Raw genomic sequence first — 23,266 nt, forward strand, 5'->3', positions numbered from 1 at the left:
GTAGGTTACTGTAGAAAGAGTGAATCTTTTTTAATATATGTCATTTTAATTATGTTTAGGTATACCGTTAGGTGGCATTAACTACTACCTTCACAGTGTTGTGCAGCCATCACCACTATCTGTTTCCAAAACTTTTTTATCACCCCAAACAGAAACTCTGTATACCTGTTAAGCAGTAATTCCCCATTCACCTTCCCCTCCAGCCCCTGGTAACCTCTAATCTACTTTCTGTCTCTGTGAATTTACCTATTTTAGATATTTTTTAAGTGGGATATTTGTCCTTTTGTGTCTGGCTTATTTTACTTAGCATAATATTTTCAACTTACTTAGCAAATGTTTCATGTTGTAACATGTATCAGAACTTCATTCCTGTTAATGGCTGAATAATATTCTGTTGTATACCACACTTTGTTTATTTATTCATCTGTTGATGGACACTTGGGTTGTTTCCTCCTTTTGGCAATTGTGAATAATGCTGCCATGAACATCGAGATATAGTTGTCTGTTGTCCTTGTTTTCAGTTCTTTTGCCATATAGCTAGGAACAGAATTGCTAGGTCATATGATAATTCTATATTTAGCTTTTTGAGGAATTGCCAAATTATAGTCCATAGTGGCTACACCATTTTACATTCCCACCAGCAATGTATGAGTTTCACTTTTTCCACATCCTTGTCAGCACTTATTATTTTTTTATATATAGCCATCCTAGTAGGTGTGAAATGACATCTTACTGCAGTTTTCATTTCCCTAATAACTGATGACATTAGCATATTTTCATGTGCTTTTTGGCTGCTTGTGTATCTTCTTTGTAGAAGTATCTGTTCAGATCCTTTGCATATTTTTAAATTGAGTTGTTTATCTTTAATATATTTTTGTTGTTGTTGTTTTAATTTATTTAAAAAACAGATAATCTTACTGGATTCTTCTACTGTTGTGGAGAGTGGTTTCAGCTGATTTTCTTTGTTTTTCTCAAGCATGCAATCATAGCATCTGAACATTTTAGTAAATTCACTTTCTTTTCTATATATACCTCTTACTTTGTTCTCTTTTCAATTTTCATTGGCTAGCACGTTCAGAACAGTGTTAAAAAATGATAGCCGTCATTCCTCTTCCTTAAATTAATGATGATGGTTCTTGTTATTTCTCCACTAAACATGATCCTGGCTTATTACATTGGAGACTATTTTTCAGTTTGCAAAGAGTTTTTATTCAAACATGCATATTAGAGTTTATTGAGTGCCATTTTGGTTTCCCTGGAAATAATTTTGATTATTATATACAATGTAAAACATAATATTTAAATAATTTTATTTTTTAATCTTTAGATTTTGAACCATCCTTGCATTTCAGTACCTCGAGATATTTTGTTTTGATGAAGACTATTTTATATTATCTTTAAATATTTTTACATTATTGTTTATAGATGAGCTTGGTCTGTTTTTTTCTCCTCTTTGCTTTCTTTTTAGGGAAGGTGAAGGTCAGCTTTTGTACTCTTTGTAACGATTTCTCATGGCCTTCCCACTTTACCATTCCTACTCTCAACAGTTTTTAAAGCATTAGGTATACTTGTTCCTTAAAGGCTTGAAAGAATTCACCTTAATCATTTTGAAGAGATTGTCCTCTTAGGCCATTTAATGCTTTTTTTGCCTTAATACAATTTAGATTGCATTTTCAGGTTTTGTGGTTTACATGCTACATTTTTTTGTCCTTCCATTTACTTTTAACCTGTCATTCCTTTTAGGCATGTCATTTATAGAGAACATATTGGATTTGATTTGTAAAAGTTTTTTTAATCTAGCCAGTTTATCTCCATTACATTTATTGTTTCTTGCTTTTGTCATCTTTTTCTGTTGCTTCCTTACACTTTCTCATTCCTCTTTTCCTATGTAGTGTGGGTTTTGCGGTATGCGGGCCTCTCACTGTTGTGGCCTCTCCCGTTGCGGAGCACAGGCTCCGGACGCGCAGGCCCAGCGGCCATGGCTCACGGGCTTAGTTGCTCCGCGGCATGTGGGATCTTCCCGGACCAGGGCACGAACCCGTGTCTCCTGCATCAGCAGGCGGACTCTCAACCACTGCGCCACCAGGGAAGCCCAGTAGTGTGGGTTTTGTTTTCCCTTATCCCCTACTCTTCAGTACACTCTTTTAAATTCTACTAAAAAGCCATATAACCAATTATAAAAATACAGTGTATTGTTAATTCTACTGAGATTATCTTTGTGTTAAGTTTACTACCATTCAGCAAATACTTATTTAGGTGTACTATGTGACAGGCACTTATCTTGGCACTAGAGATAGAGCAGTATACAAACAGTCCCTCTTTTCATTGAACTTATATTCTCATTATGAGAAACAGACATATTAAATACATGACACATTGTGATATGTGTTATGGAGAAAATAGAGAGTGATCAGGTCTTACAACTAAAGTGACATTTGAGTAGATGCTAAGTAAAGTGAATCTGTGAATCATGTAGATATCTCAAGGATATCTCAAGGAGTGTTCCAGGCTGTCTCTTTTGTCTCCTTCAGACTGGAACAGTTGTCAGTCTTTTCTTGACTTTCCTGACCTTAACACTTTGAAGATTACAGGCCAGTTATTATGTAGAATGTCCCTCAATTTGGGTTTGGCACATGTTTGCTTATCATTTATTTCAGATTGTACATCTTTCGTAGGACTATCACAGAAGTGATGTGCAGAGCTCATTGCATCCTATCAGTTTTTCATTAAACTTTCAATTCTTTCATTTATTTCCTATTTTATTTAATGAATTATAACCTGTTACTGTAATTTATTTTGGTGGTCAATTTGTCCCTGACTTGACCAGTGGGAGGCCAGATCAAGTTGGCTTCTGTGTCTTTTTTATGTGTCCTCCTTATTATTTGATTACTTTGTTTTTTGATTCCTTTCTGGAACAAGATGTTCTAGGCTCATGTGTTATTTCTGCCATAGCTCTGGAATTTAGTATACTCAGGAAAATATATGTTGGCCAAAGCACTTAAGATTTCAGTTATTTAAAGAACACAGGGTTATGAATAAACTTATAGTCTAGAGTACAGCTAGATACAGTGGGGAATATGTGGCATCTCTGAAGCTGCTTGAGAGCTAGAACCCATTATATCTGCGATATGAGCACCTGTCAGTGGGTTGTACATATGTTAAATGCCTAAGTATTTAATTAAACTTTAATAATTGATTAACATGCATTGGTGATTTCTTAATTTTGTTTTTGGCTAATAAGACATATGTAGAATGTATCTTCTTTTGTGCTTCTTTGTCCCTCCAAAAATTACAGAAGTGATTCTGAGAACTAGGAAATATAGGAACTATATATATAGGAGTAGAAACAATAGGACGTATATTCAAAAAGAAGATTCATTTCAGGTCCTATGTTGGCAGTCAGGTGCCATTTAGTATTCCAGGCCCTGATCTTCCATTTTTCTCCACAGATATGAGTGACATAATTTTTCTTGGAAAGAAAATTTTTAGTGCTTATTTTAAATTATTTCAGTTTTTATATTGTCTGTTTCTCTGTTGGATTAATGCATATTTTGCAGAAATTTTGAGAAGTGCTGAAGAATATAAGAAATTAAAATTAAACCTGTAATTCTGTCACCCAAAATAACTACTTCAGTATTGAAATTTGGGATATTTCTCTCTAGTTTTTAAAAGTATATTATATATTCACTTATATTATTTCTCTTTTATAAAATTCAGGTCACAGTGTCATGTTCTGTTCACTTAACTGTAGGTACATTGTGAACATTTTTCTCTGTCACCAAATATCTCAGTAACATGATGTTTAGTAATTATATAAACCATTTCACATTTATATAATTTATTTAATCATTCTCCTATTGCTTGATATTTGGTTTGCTTGCTTGCTCTCTTGCTTTACTGACATAACAGCACTTTGTATGTGTTCTCATGTACATATATATATGTCAGATTGAGTCAGCCTTAAACTCACTACTACCAACTTTGTAACCTTGAGCAAATTATTCTTTTTTGCATTATTCATCTGTAAAATGGAAGTAGTAATGTTACCTACCTTGTATAGCTCTTGCAAGGATTAACTGCAATAATGTTTATAAAATCCTTAACAAATTGCCTGGCACACAGTAAATGTTCAAGTGATAACTAATAATGTTATTAATAACTTATTATTTTTTGTATGACTGCTCCTTAAATGTATATCCAATAACAATGTTTTTCACACAAAAACTTGTGCACACATGTTCATAGCAGCATTATTCAAATAGTCCCAAATGTTCGTTAACTGATGAGTGTATAAACAAAATACGGCATCTCTGTACAGTAGAATAATATTCAGCCACGAGAAGGGAATGAGCTCCTAGTACATGCTACAACATGGATGAACCTTGAGAACATATTAAGTGAAAGCAGCCAGACACAGAAGCCCTCATATTTTGTAATTCTGTTTATTTGATACGCCCAGAGTAGGCAGATTTAGAGATCTGGTTTCATTCCTTTCTTGGTAATTACTACATTTTTATAAGTGTTGAGGGTTTTTAAAATGAGAATAGAAAACTCACATTTGTCCCATCTATTAAAAGGACTAACCTCCATTCTTTGTGCCCCTAGCACCAGTTGTTGGTTCCTTTTCTCTAAGGCTCAGGACTTTTTACCTTAAAAACCCTCTTTTGAGGAGATTACTTTCATTCTGATCTCTATCAAGTTTAACCCATGGTATTTTCTCAATGTGTAATCCCAGGAACTTTTAGGCAACTTTTTAGAAATCTGCCCAGTGTGGTTAAAGGTCGTACGGTGAGCAAGTTTTCATATTTCAAGTTTCACGATAAGGACTGATATAAAAACTTCACTTATTGGATAGTAAAAGAATCCTTTATTAACTACACATCACTGGTTTTAGAGAGTTTCTCTTGGATTCTTATATTTAAAATCTAATCAAATCTGATCAAGTCAATAAATATTTAAGTATATATTTGCCTTAAGCTATTTGAGTTTTACTTCATTTTAACTAAAAGATTCATCACTTTACTTTTTCTTTTAGTTCCCATCTTCTGTGGACTAAATTCCATGCTAAAATAGTAAAACCTCACTAATTTGGATGACAGGAGTGGGTATTGGAAGAAGGCCAATCCAAATTATAGAAATAGTTATCATAACTAACTTTACACTTTTCCTATTCATTACTTGTCTTTTTCTCTATCCATCTATCTACCCATCGTTACCAAAGTGCTATACATATTAGAAGCAGTAGCTTGAAATTAATTTTTAATAATTTCTAGAGACATCAGACATTTTAAAGTATTAGAGATGCAGTAGTTGGGAATTTTTAAGTTAATGAGTGTAGACATATTGGACTACTTTATTTTCTTATTATGAAATATTACAGACATGCAAAAAATATAAGCAACTAATGAATATCTGTGATTCCATCACTCAGCTTTTTCAAATCTTAGCATTTTGCTGTATTTTCCCAGGCCTTTTTTTTCTTTCAATTTTCATTATGAAAATTTGCAAACACAGAAAAATTGAGGGAATAGGATTATACCTGTATATCCTACACCTAGATTTAACAATTAACATTCTCCATATATGCTTTAATGTATGTGTATTTTTGCTGAATTATTTGAAAGTAGCTTTCTGAACATCATGAATTTGCTCATAGCACATATCCTAATATATGAATATGCACATATGTAACCACAACACAATTATCACACCTAAGAAAATTAGTGGTAATTCTTTGGTATCATGAAATTTTCTGGTTTCCCTGGTTGTTCTGGAACGTCTTCAGTGGCTTTAAAAAAAAAAAAGATTTAAACCAGAATCCACTCAAGAATCATGCATTGTGTTGGATGTTTCTTTAATCTCTTTTAATCCAGAACAGTCCCTCCTACCCATGGAACTTTTCCCTCCCTATGCCATTGATTTATTTGGCAGAGTAAAGTCATTACATAGAATTATTAAACAAATCTGCATTCTGGATTTGTCTATTTCCTTTTGCTGGTATTTAATTTGTTCCCCTACTTCTGTATTGTAAATTGGAGGATATAAAGCTGGATTAGAGCTAGGATAAAATTTTTCAGTAAGAAAACTTCATAGGTGATACTGTATGCATTATGTTGCATTGAATCAAGAGGCAGATATTGTTGGTCTGTCCCACAATGAGTGATTCTAAGTTTGAGATCACTTGGAAAGATGGTAACCACCAGATCTCTACAGTGAGAAGATTGTCTTTCCTTTTGTAAATCAGTAAGCTGCTAGATGTTAACTTTGGCACCCTGTGAATGACCTGCTCTATGAGGACAGTGTTAGAAGCTTTTCATGTGCAGTTATCTTTTCATTCTTCAATTGCTTAAGGGTTTATTTTTTTTTTGGTAGTTTTTCTTCATAAGATAAATTATATTCGGAAAAAAGTCCAGTAATATCAGTACTCATAATAAATGCAAATAAAAATAACAAGATACCCATTTCCATCTTAGATTGGTAGAAATTAAAGTTGAGGGTACAGAGTATTCTCAGGGATATGGGAGAAACAGAGGAGTTTAAGTAGCTGCTGGTGTGTATTTACAGTATTTTAAAGGGCACTTTAGCAGTATTTGCAAAAATATTTCAGTACTTTTTTCAGCACTTATACTGCCAGGAATTTACTCTATGTATACTTGTAAAAGTATATCACAGTTAAGGATGTCATTGCAGCATTACTTTTAATAGCAAAAAAGAAAAGGAAAAAAACTAGGAACAACATAAACATCATCATCTTGCAGTCATAAAGAATGATGTGATGCTATGAGCTTTATCAAACTCAGATTGTTCTTGTTCTCAGAATGCTTCTTTTAGCACAAAATTGTTTTTGTTTCCTTTGTACTGTAGCTTTTCTCATCTCAAAGTGCTTTTTTGTTTTCTTTTACTCTTTGCACTGTATATAAACATACCAGAAAAGTAAAAATTAAATCAGATGACTCTGTCATGCCTAGTTTTCTAATTCTTAGAATCAGTAGGGTTTTGATGCTGAAGCACTCAAAGGAATATTCTGATTTTCATTGTTTGTTTTTCTCATGAGAATCCAGTGTAAATCATATAATGGAAAAGTGACATTTTAAGTAAGAAAAATGTTGGCTGTATCCTAGTTATACTGAAATTCTTAAACTGGAAATACCTGTCATCTTTAATATCGTTAATATCTCTATATTTTTTATTCTTTTAAAACAGTTCGTTTTCCTGAAGATCTTGAGAATGACATTAGAACTTTCTTTCCTGAATATACCCATCAACTCTTTGGGGATGAGTAAGTAACTTAGTAAGATATTTGTCAAATTAGTATGGCAAAAACATTTTTTTTAAATTTAGAAATGAGAATTTATTTTCTTTACTGTTATTTTTCATGTAATTTATTTTAAAATATATATTAGAATGGCATTTTTTACATTGAGACACCAATCTACTATATAATGCCTATCATTTAGTGCTATAGGTGCATTATTTCATTTAATTCGCATAATCTTAGCAATGGTATTATCATGTGTAACATTAACATTGGTGGGATTGGATAGTTGCCTAAGGACATATGAATGACTGAAGTTCAGATTTAGTCAGTCTGACTGCAGAGCCCATATTCATAACTACTCCTTTTTTCCTACCATTTTGCTATACTGCTTTTAGAAAACACTCCCCTAAATCTGGAAAGCTCAAGTTTATTCTGTGATAAGTAAATAAGCAATTAAGAGAAATTTATTTTCAGAAGCAACTTTAAAGATACGTCCTGGGCTATTCAGCACAATTCTTTAATTTCCTATACGTTCATTACTTTGTTAGAATAGTCCATCACCTTTTGTTTTTTTAACTTTGGATTTTGAAGAAAATTTCATATTTACAGTAAGTTGCAAGAATAATATTCTGTATATCCTTTATCTACAATCATCAGTTGTTAACATTTAGCTATATTTGCTTTAATCATTCTCTTATATAAATATATTGATAGGTTGTCGTTGAACCATTTGAGAGTAGGTTGCAGATATATCTTCTCTTACTCCTAAATTCTTTAGTATGTATTTCCTAAAAACAAGGACAGTAACCATAGTAGAATTATCAAAACTCAGGAAATTTCACATTGATACAGTACTGTTTTCTAAAATATAATCCACATTTCAAACTTTGCCAGTTGATTCCTAGTAATTCTTTTATAACAATTTTCCCCATCCTGGATCCAATCTAGAATCACGTTTTGCATTTAGTTGTCATCTCTCTTTAGTCCCTTTAGTCTGAGACAGTTCCTCAGACTTTGTTTTCCATGGCACTGACATTTTTGTAGAGAATAGGCTAGTTTTATAAACCATTTTGGACTCGTTTGATTGTTTCTTCATGATTAAATTCAGATAATGCATATTTTTGTAGTACCACAACAGAAGTTGTATATGTCCTTCTCAGTGTGTCATATCAGAAAGTCCATGATGTCAATTTGTCCCATTGTTGGTTAAGCTAACTTGGGTCATTAAGTTTAAAGGTATCTGCCAGGTTTCTCCACTAAAAAGTTAATAGGCTTTTCTTTGTTATTTATATGTAATCTGTGGGGAGATAGTCTGAGAGTGAAAATATCCTGTTTCCCATTAAACTTTCACTCAGTAGTTTTAAAACTGGTAATGATTCCTGTCAGTATTTTACTATGATTGTAAAATGGCAATTTTCTAACTCTACCACACCTTCAGCAGTTATTAGTTTGCATTCTACTATAAAAAACAGCTCTTCTTCCCCTTGTGTATTGTTTATATCAGAATAGACTCAGGGATTCTTTTTTTAACTTAATGGGTTATAATCTTTTACTGTTATTAATTTGATGCTCAAATTATCACAGATTCAACAAGTGGCTTTTCTTTCCAACTTGCTTTTTGAGTCCTTTTGATATATCGTCATCATTTTGAGGACATGTTGCCTTGTGATACAATAAGGTGTTCCACATTCACCTGGTACTTCTCTGCTAGTTCTGGAGTCGGGCATATTCTCAAGGAAACATGGTTTTTTTAGTAGGAAAGGGTGTTTAGACATAGTTGACATTTAAAATATTCCCTCTTATTGCTATTTTCTCTATGCATTATTTCAACATTTTGGATATATTTATTTAATGTGTTTTTAACTTGACAAATGTCTCTTCATGGAACAAGTTTCTTGAGAATTTCTTATTAATACATCAGATTAGGCATTTTATGTGCTTTAAATATTAATAACTGAATTTTATTATATACTGATTTGTGCCAAAATTTGAGCCTTTCATATTTTAAACAGGTTTTATTACACCATAAAAATAATGCTTTCTCTTTGTATCTCTGTCTTTAAGGAGCTTTTTATTTATCTCTTCCTCTTACTGCTATTTAAAATCTCTTCCTATGGTAATATCTTAGTGAGTAGGATCTAGTTTTACAGGTACTGCTTCTTAATGGCATTTTGCACGCTCACTTTGCATGTCATTAAAAGTGGTCTGCTTGCATACCCCTCCTCTAAGGTAGGCAGATGACAATCACATAATCATGATAACTCTGTATCTTGGGACCCATGACATTGATTTTGATCCTAGTGTCATTGCCACTCCTTTCTACTACATATAATTTTCAGAGTCCTAGAATGGACACTGCTCATATTTTGTTTTGGTAGCCTAGACAGAAATCTGGAAATGACACTGCTTCTTTTATCCACTCTTTCAGTATTCATCTTAAAAAAAAAAAAAACTCTGGGGCTTCCCTGGTGGCGCAGTGGTTGAGAGTCCACCTGCCAATGCAGGGGACATGGGTTCGTGCCCCGGTCCGGGAAGATACCCCATGCTGCAGAGCGGCTGGGCCCGTGAGCCATGGCCGCTGAGCCTGTGTGTCTGGAGCCTGTGCTCCGCAGCGGGAGAGTCCACAGCAGTGAGAGGCCCGCGTACCGCAAAAAACCCCCCAAAAAGCTCTATCATACAATTTAGCTTTTTAAAGTGTAAAGTTCCATGGGTTTTAGCATATTGAGAGTTGCGCAATCATCACCACTGCCAATTTTGGAACATTTTCATCACTCCCACCAAAATTCCCATTGTGACCAATTAACAGTTGTTCTCTCTTTCTCCTACCCTCCCTAGCCCTGGGTAGTCACTAATCTCCTTTCTGTCTTTATAGATTTACCTATTCTGGATTTTTTTTTTTTTGGCCCAGTGTGCAGGATCTCTGCCTGCCAGGGATTGAACCCATGCCCCCTGAATTGGGAACACGGATTCTTAATCACTGGACCGCCAGGGAAGTCCCAGAAGACTTTTTTTTAAGCTGAAAAAGGGAATAGCAAGGCGTAGATGGGTAGCGGGGAGCAAGGTTGGAAAAAAATAGGAGCAGCTCCAGATCTGCTTTCTGAGTTCATAAGTGGGGTGTGATCAGACAGGTACTGTCACTCACCACTTTCAGCAGCTCTGGATGTTGGTGATGGATGCAAGTGGTAAGTTGGAAGCACTGGGCTAAGTCTACGTCTTAGCTGCTTGCCTAGCCAGGAATCAATTTGACATTACTTGTCTCTGATTTGAAATGCCTCCTAGTAGTAGCAACAGTAAGAGCAGCAACAGTAGCTGTAGTATACTTGTACAATGTGCCAGTCAATATTATACACAGTTTACATGTATTAACTTGTTCATTTAACCCATAAAACATCCTTGAGGTAGGTGTTATTATTCTCTCATTTTATAAATGAGGAAAGTGGAGGCACAGTTTCATTACAGTATGGTTTGTTTCTGTGTTTGTTTTTAATAAGTATAGTTTAAAATCTTGAAACTACCCATGAAGTTAAACTTGTTTATATGTAGGGTTAATAATTTGTCATGACTTTGTAAAGATTCATTTTCGGGTCTTAGATTACTGCTGTTTTTCCCCTTTTAGTGAAACTGCTTTTGGTTACAAGGGTCTGAAGATCTTGTTATATTATATTGCTGGTAGCCTGTCAACAATGTTCCGTGTTGAATATGCATCTAAAGTTGATGAGAACTTTGACTGTGTAGAGGTAAGAACAGAAATAAATTTATTTTTAACTTTTCCAATTGAGTATAAAACAGATTATAAGATGTAAAGGTTTGAGGGAGGAGAGAATCTGTTATATAGCAGCTTTAAAACCACATATTTACGGCTTCCCTGGTGGCGCATTGGTTGAGAGTCCGCCTGCCGATGCAGGGGACAATGGGTTCGTGCCACGGTCTGGGAAGATCCCACGTGCTGCGGAGCGGCTGGGCCCGTGAGCCATGGCCGCTGAGCCTGCGCATCCGGAGCCTGTGCTCTGCAACAGGAGAGGCCACAACAGTGAGAGGCCCACATACCGCAAAACAAAACAAAACAAAACAAAACAAAAAACCCCACATATTTAATATTTGGTTATGGAAATGACTGTCTGCCTGTCATTCCAGTTAACCCTGTGATCATGATCCTTAGCCTGATCTGTTTCCTGAGTGGACCTTTTCCATAAAAACCTTCACTTGATCAGAGTTGCATTTTATTTACCAACTTTAGTTTTTTATTTTGGACATTAAAAGTACTTATTTTCCCAAAAGTTAAATAAGATGGAGGGAACTAGCTAAATTTTCTGCATTTACTTCATGTACAATTTTCTTATTAAAATTTCTCTTGCTATATTTCTAATCCCAAATTTCCTAATATATATTCCTTTATGAACATGGATAATTAAGCTGATTACATTATAAAACTATTTGAAGCAAATGAACTAAAAGAGGGTAAAGGCAGAGAGTATGAAGCGTAGGCACCTGTGGCAGGCTGAATTATGGCCCTCACCAAAGGCAGCATGACCACAGAGGCCGAGTAATGTGGCCACAAGCCAGAGAACACTAGTAGCCACCAGGAATTGGAAGAGGCAAGGAACAGATTCTCCTTCAGAGCCTCTGGAGGGAGTGTGGCCCTGATGACACCCTGATTTCAGCTCAGTGATATTGATTTTAGATTTTGCCTCTAGACTGAGAGAATACGTTTCTGTTGTTTTAACCTCCATGTTTGTGATAATTTAGTACAGCAGCCACAGGAAACTAATACAGATTTTTGTACCAGGAAGTGGGATACTACTGTAACATCTAAACTGTAGAAATGTCTTTAGAAATGTGTAATAGGTAGAAACTGGAAGAATTTTGAGACACATGATAGAAAAAGCAAATTGCCTTGAACAAACTCTTGGTAGAAATATGGATGTTAAAGGCACTGCTGGTGAGGACTCAGAGCAAAGTTAGGAACATGGGAGAGAAAACTTTTTTATCATCTTAGAGAATACATACTATATCATTATAAAAGAGAATGTTGATAGAAATAGGAATGCCTTCTAGTACTAATAACAGTCCAGTAAAAGGTGCCTCTGGTGAGGGCCCAGAAGGAAATGAGGAACATGTTATTGGCAACTGGAGGAAAGGAGATCTTTGTTGTATAATGCCAGAAAGCCTAGCTGAATTGTGTCATGCATTAATGTGGAAAGGAGAACTTGTAAGCAATAAACTTGGATACTTAGCTGAGGAGTTTTCCAAACAAAGTATTGAAGCTTTGGCCTGGTTTCTTGCTTTTAGTAAAATGTGAGAGGAAAGAGAGAAATTGAGGGAAGAACTGTTAAGCAAAAAAGATCTAGGACTTGATGATTTGGGAGATTCTCAGCCTGTTCTGAAGACACTAAAATTAGAAGATTCATTGTCAGGCAAGTGTGCTGTGGGGAGAAAGCCAAGAGTATGGCTAAGTAATCTTGTTTTGCTGAAGAGATAGGCATGTGACTCACTGTTCTCAGTAATCTCAACAAAGCCAGGAATAGGGATTGAATTCTATGATATGAATTCAGGGAACATCTGTGGAGGACCATCTTGTCTATTGACATGAACCCTCATGGTATACACAGATTACCCACAAGGTTTTTCGAGAGTGTTATATCAGCAGAAACACGGCGAGTTTGGACTGACAGAATGAGGGAAGGCTAATGCACTTCTAAAATTCTATAGGCAGGGGCTTCCCTGGTGGCGCAGTGGTTGGGAGTCCGCCTGCTGAGGCAGGGGATGCGGGTTCGTGCCCCGGTCCAGGAAGATCCCACATGCCGCGGAGCGGCTGGGCCCGTGACCCATGGCCACTGGGCCTGCGCGTCCAGAGCCTGTGCTCCGCAACGGGAGAGGCCACAACAGTGAGAGGCCCAAGTACCGCAAAAAAAATAATAATAATAAATAAAAATAAAAATAAAATAAAATAAAATTCTATAGGCAGGAAACAGGCTGATAACACTATTCAGCTGCAAATATGTGCTACCTTTCAAGAAAAAGAACAATTTTGAAGGTGGAGCTTCAGGCTCAGAGGGTGGACCCACAGGCCATAGTATTCCTAGGTCTAATGGAATATGGATTAGATTAGCTGGATTTTAAAATTGTTTGGTACTGGTGATTTATTTCTTCCTACCATTTTCTCCTTTTTTTAAAAAAAATATTGGTGGAAAAGACACTTTTTTTTTTGGCTGCCTTGGGTCTTGGTTGCTGCGTGTGGGCTTTCTCTAGTTGAGGCGAGCGCGGGCTACTCTTCATTGCGGTGCATGGGCTTCTCATTGTGGTGGCTTCTCTTGTTGCAGAGCACAGGCTCTAGAGCACAGGCTCAGTAGTTGTGGCACATGGGCTTAGATGCTCCACGGCATGTGGGATCTTCCCAGATCAGGGCTAGAACCCATGTCCCCTGCATTGGCAGGTGGATTCTTAAACACTGTGCCACCAGGGAAGTACCAAAAAATTATATATTTTAAACTTGTTCTGTTCATGGGCATTCCTATTTAACGATATTGAAGCCAACTTTTTCAAGGCTTTAACTAACTTTAAATTTCTGACTTAAGCCTTTTGCCAACCTTGTGCCCCACCCTTTTATTGTAAAACCTTCTCTCATTACTTGCATTGGTTGATTTGCCCCCTTTATATTATTTTTTTGGGGGGTTTTCTTTTATTGTAAAGGACTTGCCCAAAGTCCCACAACTAGTATCAATAAATGATTTGTATTGTACATGGGAATCACTTAGTCATAGTATGCATAATATATAGTAATAACCTCTTAAAAGATGTGATTATAGAACTGTGTATGACCTGTTCTAAATGGGCCCAGGCACTTGTGCTTATTAGTTTTTATTTCTGTTTTTTACAATGTGGATTTATTTTTGCCTGCTCCCATACTTTTATGCTATTAGCTCTCAGTTCACTGCTGGTGTGAGGGACTTTCCTCTTGCAAACAGTCTGCTTATGGGTAAAAATACCATATTAGTAAACTTAATGGAATTGTAACATGAATCGTATATAGCATAAAGAGGTCTAAAATAGTCTCTTATATCCGTTATTCAAACTTCAGTGTCAGAAATACTTTGAGCACTTACTTTTTTTTGTTTCCATTTCCCACTCTGTTTGAGATGCCTAAGCTTGTCAGATAAATAATATGTAGCTGCACTTAATATTTGTTTTATTCAGTGGTTTGTGTCCCTTGGAAATTTTTGAAAATTTGCAGATATAAAAGTAATTCTGAATAATACTGTAGTTGTGGTGACTTGATACTTGAAAAGATTTAATCTTAGATAAACTAGCATTTAACACAGACTTAGTAAAATGGAGCTTTTTATAATCAAATATTTCTTATTAGATTGTTAAATTTTCAAGCCCAGATAGATAATCTTTAAAAATGCAGTGGTGGGTTTTTTTTCTTGTGTTGTACAAAATTCACTTTTGTTTGAGGGGTTTGCTGGTTTGCGGTTTTTTGTTGTTTTTTTTTAAGTTCCGGCTGGTAGTGCTGAATTGATTTCTTCCAAAGGAACTATTGACTTAGTTATTGATGAATCTTTCAAATATTATGTGCAGTGAAAATAGCTATGTATTTGCATTGACTTCTAATTGTTCCATTCTTGAAAACCAGCTTTCTCCATTTAGAAGTACTGTGTTAGGAGTAAGGAATCCATCTTTTATAATGCCTTTTTGTAGGACTATTTATTTGCTTCATGGTCGAAGATCATTTATTTAAATTACATGTTCAAGCAGAGACCTCTTTTTCCCCTTATAAAAAAAGAATGGGTAGCAGATGTGGGAGGAATGGGCTTGCCTCTTCTCAGTTTGCAGTGAGAATGTTCATTTCACAGTGAGTTCTGTGTTCTTGATGCCAGGAATCTAGTGGAAAACAAAACAAAGTCACTGCTCTCATGAAGCTTACCTTCTTGCCAAGAGGAGCAGTCAGTGAACAAATATTAAATAAACAAATTAATATGTATGAAAATACGTTAATGTATGAAGAAACATTTTGCTGGTTTCTGAATGAAGAGGAGACAGCCACGTAATAATCTGAAGGGATCAATGTATGCAGAGGCCCTGAAATGAGCACATTCTTGGCATTTTTGTTGTCCAGAAAGGTCACTGTTGTTAAGTCATTGTGGTGATGGAGAGAAAGGTAGGAGATGATTGAAGGGGGTTGGCAAAACTAGGTCATATGGAGTAAGAGTAGTTGATAGTCTTTGGAGGTTTTAAGTAGGTGGGGGTTATATGATAGGGTTTATATTTTTAAAGGATGATTCTGGCTGCTGTGCAGAGAACACACTGTAGGAGGCAAGAGTGAAAGAAGGGAGACCAGAATGTTGCAGTGTTATACGCCACACTGCATTTAGTTGTCTGGTTGAGGATATATCTTTGGAGGTAGAGCCAGTAGCATTTGCTGTTGAATTAAATGTGATTGATGAGGGAAAGAGGAACGAGGAGGATCCCGTTGCTTAAGCAGTAGTGGTACTATTCACTGTGATGGGGAAGATGGGAGAAGTAGATTTAAGTGGAAAAAGCCCAAGATTTTTGTTTTAGATGTATTGTTTTGAGGTTATTATATAATATATCATAATTGAGTTTTTGCGGACTCTACTATGTAGCATTATTTTGGCATATGAAAAATATACCCTTTTAGGTGGTCAGAAACCACAGCAAATCTGCTTAGAAGTTATTTGCTTGTTAAAATTTTGCCATTATATTAATCTTTCATCATCCATTCTTTTTCTTTTATATGCTCTCCAGTGGCACCTGAAATTTTTTAGTTTCAATTAAGATGCCTGTAAAACATCTCCACTAGCTATCCTCTTTAAAGACAACATAATTATTTTGAATTTTGCGATACAATAAACTTGATTATTCAGGCACTGATGGTTTGTTCATCATATGGTTGTCCCTGATCTTTGCCTTTATCAATACCTCCTGCCCTCTCTTGAGGTAATTTCATTGCTTTTTAGTGGAAGGGTGTGTAACTAAGATTGTTCAGTCTTGCTAACTGCTAACATTTTAGGGAAAGTTTTGTTGGAGAAAGTTGAAATACATGGATACAGTTTGTATTATCTGTGAATTTCAGTCATCTATTTTATCCTTGTCTCTCATTAATATGGATTGAATTTGAGAGTAGATGAGAGCAGATTTTTAAAATTTTCTGGATTCCTTAGGGCTTTTTAAATAGAAAAATCCTGTGTACTTATAAAAATTTAATCTTGAGGAAGTGAAAAAATAACTCTTTGGTAGACTAATAATATTTCAGTATATTCCACTATATTCATTTTTTGATAATGGTGTCAGCATTCTTAATGAGTAATTTTTTAATGAAGTATCATAAAAAGCTTTAAAATTATGTATTTAGATTTTTATCTTAGAACTTTGTTGTGAGTTTAGGTTGCAAAACACTAATGCAGTATAAATTAACGTAATGCAACCTTTGTTTTTCTAGTAGTTGAAATATTCACGCTTTTTCTCTATTCTAACAATATGGAAATTTCTACAGCTTAAATATTGTCAGAGAATGCAAGATTGAGCACGTTATGTAGATACAGAGTGGTTTTGCTTGTTTTCGTAGCATATCTTGAGCAATTTATGTAGATATGGAGTTTTTTGCTTGTTTTATAGCATATTCTTAGAATTATAGTTAATGTTAAGTCTTCACCACTTTAGCCAAATAAAGGATAGCATGTACTACTATTTAACATGCCTCTAAAATTGCTATTTCAAAAATAAAGCACCATAGACAAGTTTAGACAAATGCTGCTGTTTAAGATAGGACATTAAAGAGGTAATTAGGTTTTCGAATGTGATAAGTACACGTGTACAAGTGTAAACATATTTGTATTATAGCAGACTACCAGTTAGTCTCAGGTACATTGCTTTATGCAGTAATGAAGAATAGTAAGAATTGCTTCATGGAAACATCTCATGTGTAACAAAGTACAGAACATTGGAAATTGAGATGACCGTAGTCAGAAAGTATACAATCTAGAATATTTCATCCTGAGTCACCTAAGAGAAGACCTGAATAGAAGAGTTACTTTTATGCTTTCCTTATTAAAAAGATATTGCCAAGGGTTAGGAAAACATTTGTAAGGCATATCCTTATTAAATATATCAGGTTGTATTCTAGATTCTTGATCTAATCAGCTTAATTTCTTATCCTTTCTAGAACTGTATTTTTACATAATTTTACTTAAAGTTTAGAATATTCTTGAAGATAGGGAATTTTTCAGGAATCTTCAGAAACAGAATCTAAACTTTTAGCCACAGGCATTGGAACTAAAAGGTTTCAGTTAATCTTTAATTCTATATTCAATTGAAAATGAGTATATGGGGGTTTTCTCTAGTGGTAATTTTATTGTCTGGCCAGTAATCCAATATGAAAAATGAATATTTAACTGAACTAAAATATATTTATTCTTTTAGAAAAGAGTACAGATCTGTAAGACATGACAGTTATAGGATTTTTTTTTCTTAAAGCAGAATCCGTTTAATAGAGAAATGCTGACATTTTTCCTTTAGTGGTACAAAGTTCTGAATTCTGGGTTTGAAGAGCTGTTTGGTTTTATGTTACATATTTTATGTAATACATATACATTTTCTCTAATGCATTATATGTAACAGATTCCTTGTTTTTAAACTTGGCCTTTTATTCCCCTGTAAAAGTTCTTAATGTGTAAACTTGCCCAGAGCAAAATATTTATTTGAAGATATTTATTACAATAAATACGTATCCTTTGAAGGCTGAAAGTTAAACATTAACTCTCTTTCAACTTTGTTGAGCTCAAATCTTTGGCTGCTTTATCTTCTATCTGAACTGCTACTTGAAACTTAGAGTTTCTGAGAAATCTTTGAAGTACATTTGGTGCCTGATATGTGAAGTTATTTGATCATGCTTTGCAATGCCTTGTTGAGAAGACAGGACATAGGGAAAGTTTTTAAAGTTAAAATTATATACACTGTACATGCCTTGAAGTGTTTTCTTTTAAATTGATAGATTGTAAACCTCTTTATTTAAAAGTAGTGTTTCTTGACTTTTTAAGACTTGAATTAATAGTACTTTACCCATCGCTACTTTGGATTTTAATTGCCACACAACAGACCTATTAAACCTATCCCTTATTATTACACTTTCCTCTTGTAATTATTGAAATTGTACAAATTCTATAAAATATGCTTAAGATGGTCTTTTCACATTAGATAGCAGTATCAAGGAAAAATAATTTATCAAATAGTACTTTAAAAATAAGCAAAAGTGGTCCTGTCAGATGCAGTTTATTTGATCTTGAGGGTGAATGGATTGTAAGGACTGGTGCACATATTAGAAATAAGCTGTTGGGAGAAATGTCGAAGAGCTATATTTTTTAAATAATGGCGTTTTTTTATAGCTATAAACAAGTTATATATAAATGTTGGTAGTACCAGAGCATTGAAAATAAAACTTGTTTGTGATAAATTCCATCCTTCGTTCTCTATCCTAAAATGTAACTGAATGATAATAAAGTGCTATTCATCTGCAGGTGCATTGCTTCTGCTTAGTTAAAAGATGGTTGAAAGGACAGGAATTAGTAGCATGTTGTATTAGCCTTTTGTAGTGTATTTTGTCCTAAGCATCTTAATTTCCCTGTTTTGAATGCTAAGTAGCAAGGGTCTTGGTTTAGAACTAATACCCATCATGCATGTAAACGGTATGAAAGAGCTGCTTAGTAAGTTAACACAAAGTGTTCTTGTGTCAGTCCTTGTGGAAATAGATACAATACAAACATTACAGCTGAACTCACGGCAAACTCCATTAAGTAAAAACCTGGCCTCATTGTTCAGGAAAAAGTTTGAATAGAATGCAAGCTCATTTTGTTGAATGTAATGTCAGGCTTTTAGGGACTGTATTGAGGGATAAGGTTTTGTTAAGTTGAGACCAATTCATTGAGTTTTATTGCCTGGTGAGAAGCAGTAATACTTTATTGTAAGACTTCATCAAATATTCATGGTTAAAGAGAAGTAGTAAATGTATTCAATCAAGTGGTCTTTTGGGGTTTTGAAAAGGATTATGAAGTCTGCTCAGCTGATAGTTTAACATTCATTGAGGTTATTTAACAAGGATAATTTTAATCTCTGAGTTTAATTTTGTTGTCCAGGCTTGCCTCTTTGTACTGTCACAAATCCAACTCTATAAAAATTGTGTCACATTATAGGAGGAGTGGATAATATATCCATTCATATAATTTATGTATTTCCTAAGTGGGTATATTTTTAAAGTTATCTTAATTTTGAGTTTCGTGTATGAGGGAGTTATGACCTACTTGCTCACTGTGAGGTTGCCATTTGTTTGGTCAGACTCTAGCCTTACCTCACTACTGCTGGTGATCCTTTCATGTCTTGGATAATATACTCTCCTAGACACATGTAACATAATAAGCAGCCGTGTAAAATAATAAGCAGCCTTTTGTTTTGGCCAGTTTAAATTGTCTTGAAGGGACATGGTCAGCGTTTTCTACATGATACTAGAAATTTCTATAGGATTGCCCTCATTCTTGTAGTTGATTTCAGGCTACCCACCTCCTCTTTTTTATTTGTGTTATACTTGTGTTCATTTGACATTTTTGTGGCAGCATTTTGTACACATGAAACTCATCCTTTCCCAGTTCACTGTTTGCATCTTTAGTTTAACAGTGAATTGAAGTTTTGTGATTTTTGTGGGTTTTGTCCATTTCAGAAAAACTAAGCATATTCAACTAAGTCAAATTTATTAATTTTTTTGTGTCCTTTAATCTCCATTCCTTAGGCAGATGATGTTGAGGGCAAAATTAGACAAATCATTCCACCTGGATTTTGCACAAACACGAATGATTTTCTTTCGTTGCTGGAAAAAGAAGTTGATTTCAAGCCATTTGGAACCTTACTTCATACATACTCTGTTCTCAGTCCAACAGGAGGAGAAAACTTTACCTTTCAGATTTATAAGGTAAAGATAAATCTAAATATTCCCTGGGTGAAAGTACCTCATTTGCCTGAAACCTGTATCCTGTTTTGATGTGGGTTTTTTCCGTGATTTATTCTAACTTCAGGAAACAAGTCTTTGTCAGCATTAAAAACAAAGATCTGTTTTGTATGTGTGTCTGTGTAAACATCTTAATCTGAGACTTCTAAACACTTTCCCACAGAATAGTTTTGTGTTCTACAGACTTTCACTTACCTCTGTGATGAGTTTCACCTGACTTTTCCTGGCTTTTTCCCTAGGCTGACATGACATGTAGAGGCTTTCGAGAATATCATGAAAGGCTTCAGACCTTTTTGATGTGGTTTATTGAAACTGCTAGCTTTATTGACGTGGATGATGAAAGATGGCACTACTTTCTAGTGTAAGTACAGTTCTAAAGCAACAGTAGACCTTATTACCTCCACAAAGCCAGCATTTTAATTGTGGCAGCCCAATTATTAGGACAGTATAATGATATTTTTCCCAGGAAAGAAAAACTATTGTTTATGAGGCTTGAGTTTTCCTTCATTATGCTTTGGGAGACCTTGAGAATAGAGTTGAATAAAATGCTGTTGTCCGTTAGGGCCCTGAATGTAGGCTTAAACAGTAAAACGAGCTTTGCCTGTGTTTTCTTTTACTTGCCACCTATTCATCTTTATAATAGGCAAGTGCACTGAAGTGATGTAAAGAGGTCTGATTTATCCAAGTTGCTGCACACCAATTAAGTGAATTGTATATTCAGAACATAGCAGGTGTACCCATTGGGCCCTCACAGAGTAGCTTGCTGACACTGAAAATTCAGTCAGAGAATGGAAAAGAAAATGGACACTGCATGGGAGCGCGACTGTAATTGACCTGCTTGGCTTTCTGTTTTATCTGCAGATTTGAGAAGTATAATAAGGACGGAGCTACACTCTTTGCGACCGTAGGCTACATGACAGTCTATAATTACTATGTGTACCCAGACAAAACCCGGCCACGTGTAAGGTAATTGGCAGTATAACACGTGCCTTGTCTTTTATTTCAGAAGAAGGAACTGCTGAAGTTTCCAATACTTGTTATAATAGTGTTGATTTGTTTTTAAAAAATCACCATTATTCATTGGCTATGTACTGATTTATTTCATTGTTCCCTTTGAAACAGTGTGGAAGATTAAATGTTTACAGTTTTGAGTATCAATAATTTTTGGAATTCTTGAAGGTGGATTGAAAAAAAATCACACAAACTTTAAAGTGTTTATATTACTATAGTGACTTGCAATTTGTAAACTGGTCATGTTGTGATATTTTAATATACTTTCTTTACTATAGTCAGATGCTGATATTGACTCCATTTCAAGGTCAAGGCCATGGTGCTCAACTTCTTGAAACAGTTCATAGGTACTACATTGCATCTCCTTCTGTTCTTGATATTACAGGTATGTAAAATTTGTTGTTGAAAGAGCCTTTCTAAAAAATCTCTTCTTTACTAATTTTGGTTTTGTCAGAAATAACTTTTATTTTAAATAGCAGCAGTCTCCTGAGGTCTTTTTGGAACTGTTTAAAGATGGCTTACGGTTACATTTTAAATCATAAGTCTTTGTGGGATTGGATTGCATCTCTGAGTATGAAGTGCTCATTAATTGAACAAATTGAGGATAATGAACTGAATATATAATGGGAAATCTTAGGCATATATATGTTGCAAGTGTGCTATGACTTATTTGTTCAGTTTATTTGGCAAACAGTTTATAAAGTTGATGTATCTTTTCATCTAACTTTACTGCTACTGTTAAATGATTTGGAAACTTGGGAGATACAGAAATAATTACTAAAGTTAGTTTATATCAAAAGTTATAAAGTGTTTAAGTGACACCTTCGCTAGCTTAGTGACTTGCAAAATTATAGAAACATAATACAAACAATAACACTTCTTTTTAGCTAAGCTCAAAATTGTTTAGCTTCTGTTTACTTATAGAGCTTGGACTTGGTACTACATGAAGGGACGTTTTTGGTGATTTTAATCTAGAGTTTTAGAGTTCACATAAGTAGTCTTTGTCTTCTCTAGTGGGTAATGTGCCAGCAGGGGTTGTTTCTATGAAGCCTCTTAACCACTTTCTTCTGTCTACTCCAACCAATAAAGTCCTTGATACTTAGCACCAATTAGCAGATAAAGAATTTTATTTCTTAAATCTCAGTGAAGAGTCATCAATAATGGTAGCCTTTATTCATTGCAAACTGAAGTCTCTAAAGAGAAAATTCTAAACATGCTAAAGGACTTGTGAATTTGAAAACTGGGTATTGGCCTTTATTTTCAGTGTTAACATTTCTTAGCATTATAAATCACTAAAAATGCCTTATCAGCTGTTCTAAGATATTTCTCCTCAATTTCCAGTCCTTTAAAAAAAGAAAAGTACAGAATTTTCTACTCTTTGGTTGTTTCAGTTGCCTATAGCTCCATTATTTTGTATATTTTTTAAACTTTTTGGATCTTTATCAGGCTCTGTATTTCCCTTTGCAATCCAGGATATTCTTTATATTGAGATGGCCTTTTGCTTACTTGACATATACCCAGATATAGTAAAAATTAAAACTTAACCATCAATGGCCTATGTTGCAGGATAGATAGGTGTTTCTGGTGTAATTGCCACCCTTTTTTTTTTTTAAGCACTTTTTTTTTGGCAACGCCTCTCGGGTTGCAGGATCTTAGTTCCCCAATCAGGGATCGAACCCAGGCCCCAGCAGTGAGAGAGCTGAGTCCTAACCACTGGATTGCTAGGGAATTCCCTTTTTTAAGCACTTAAAGTAAAATACTGGAAAACAGTATTATATCATGTGCCATATATATTATATATATATATATATATATATATATATATATATATATATATATATATAATATCATGTGCCATCTTCCTTTTGAGGATGTCGGTATATTAAGATATACAGTGTTTGAATACATATCGGTTGTATGACCTTACATATAGAATCGGTGATTTGTTTCTTCCAGAATTATGAAGAGAGTTGCATTTGGCAATA

The 23,266-nt window shown here is 34.7% G+C and overlaps 2 protein-coding genes across 7 annotated transcripts in view; one reads left to right on the plus strand and one right to left on the minus strand.

Annotated features, from left to right (window-relative positions):
* Positions 1 to 23,266, minus strand: part of SLC25A12 (solute carrier family 25 member 12) — a 180,402-nt gene that overhangs the window by 122,795 nt on the left and 34,341 nt on the right. The window lies entirely within an intron of this gene.
* Positions 1 to 23,266, plus strand: part of HAT1 (histone acetyltransferase 1) — a 50,401-nt gene that overhangs the window by 9,529 nt on the left and 17,606 nt on the right. For both annotated transcript variants that reach the window (XM_059055596.2, XM_059055597.2), the window contains exons 3-8: positions 7,204 to 7,279; positions 10,875 to 10,995; positions 20,055 to 20,234; positions 20,510 to 20,631; positions 21,132 to 21,236; positions 21,560 to 21,666. In XM_059055596.2, the coding sequence (XP_058911579.1) occupies positions 7,204 to 7,279; positions 10,875 to 10,995; positions 20,055 to 20,234; positions 20,510 to 20,631; positions 21,132 to 21,236; positions 21,560 to 21,666 (711 nt within the window). The remainder of the gene's footprint in view (positions 1 to 7,203; positions 7,280 to 10,874; positions 10,996 to 20,054; positions 20,235 to 20,509; positions 20,632 to 21,131; positions 21,237 to 21,559; positions 21,667 to 23,266) is intronic.

The sequence above is a fragment of the Kogia breviceps genome, chromosome 2 (genome assembly GCF_026419965.1).
Source record: "Kogia breviceps isolate mKogBre1 chromosome 2, mKogBre1 haplotype 1, whole genome shotgun sequence".
In the NCBI taxonomy this organism is placed as follows: Eukaryota; Metazoa; Chordata; class Mammalia; order Artiodactyla; family Physeteridae; genus Kogia; species Kogia breviceps.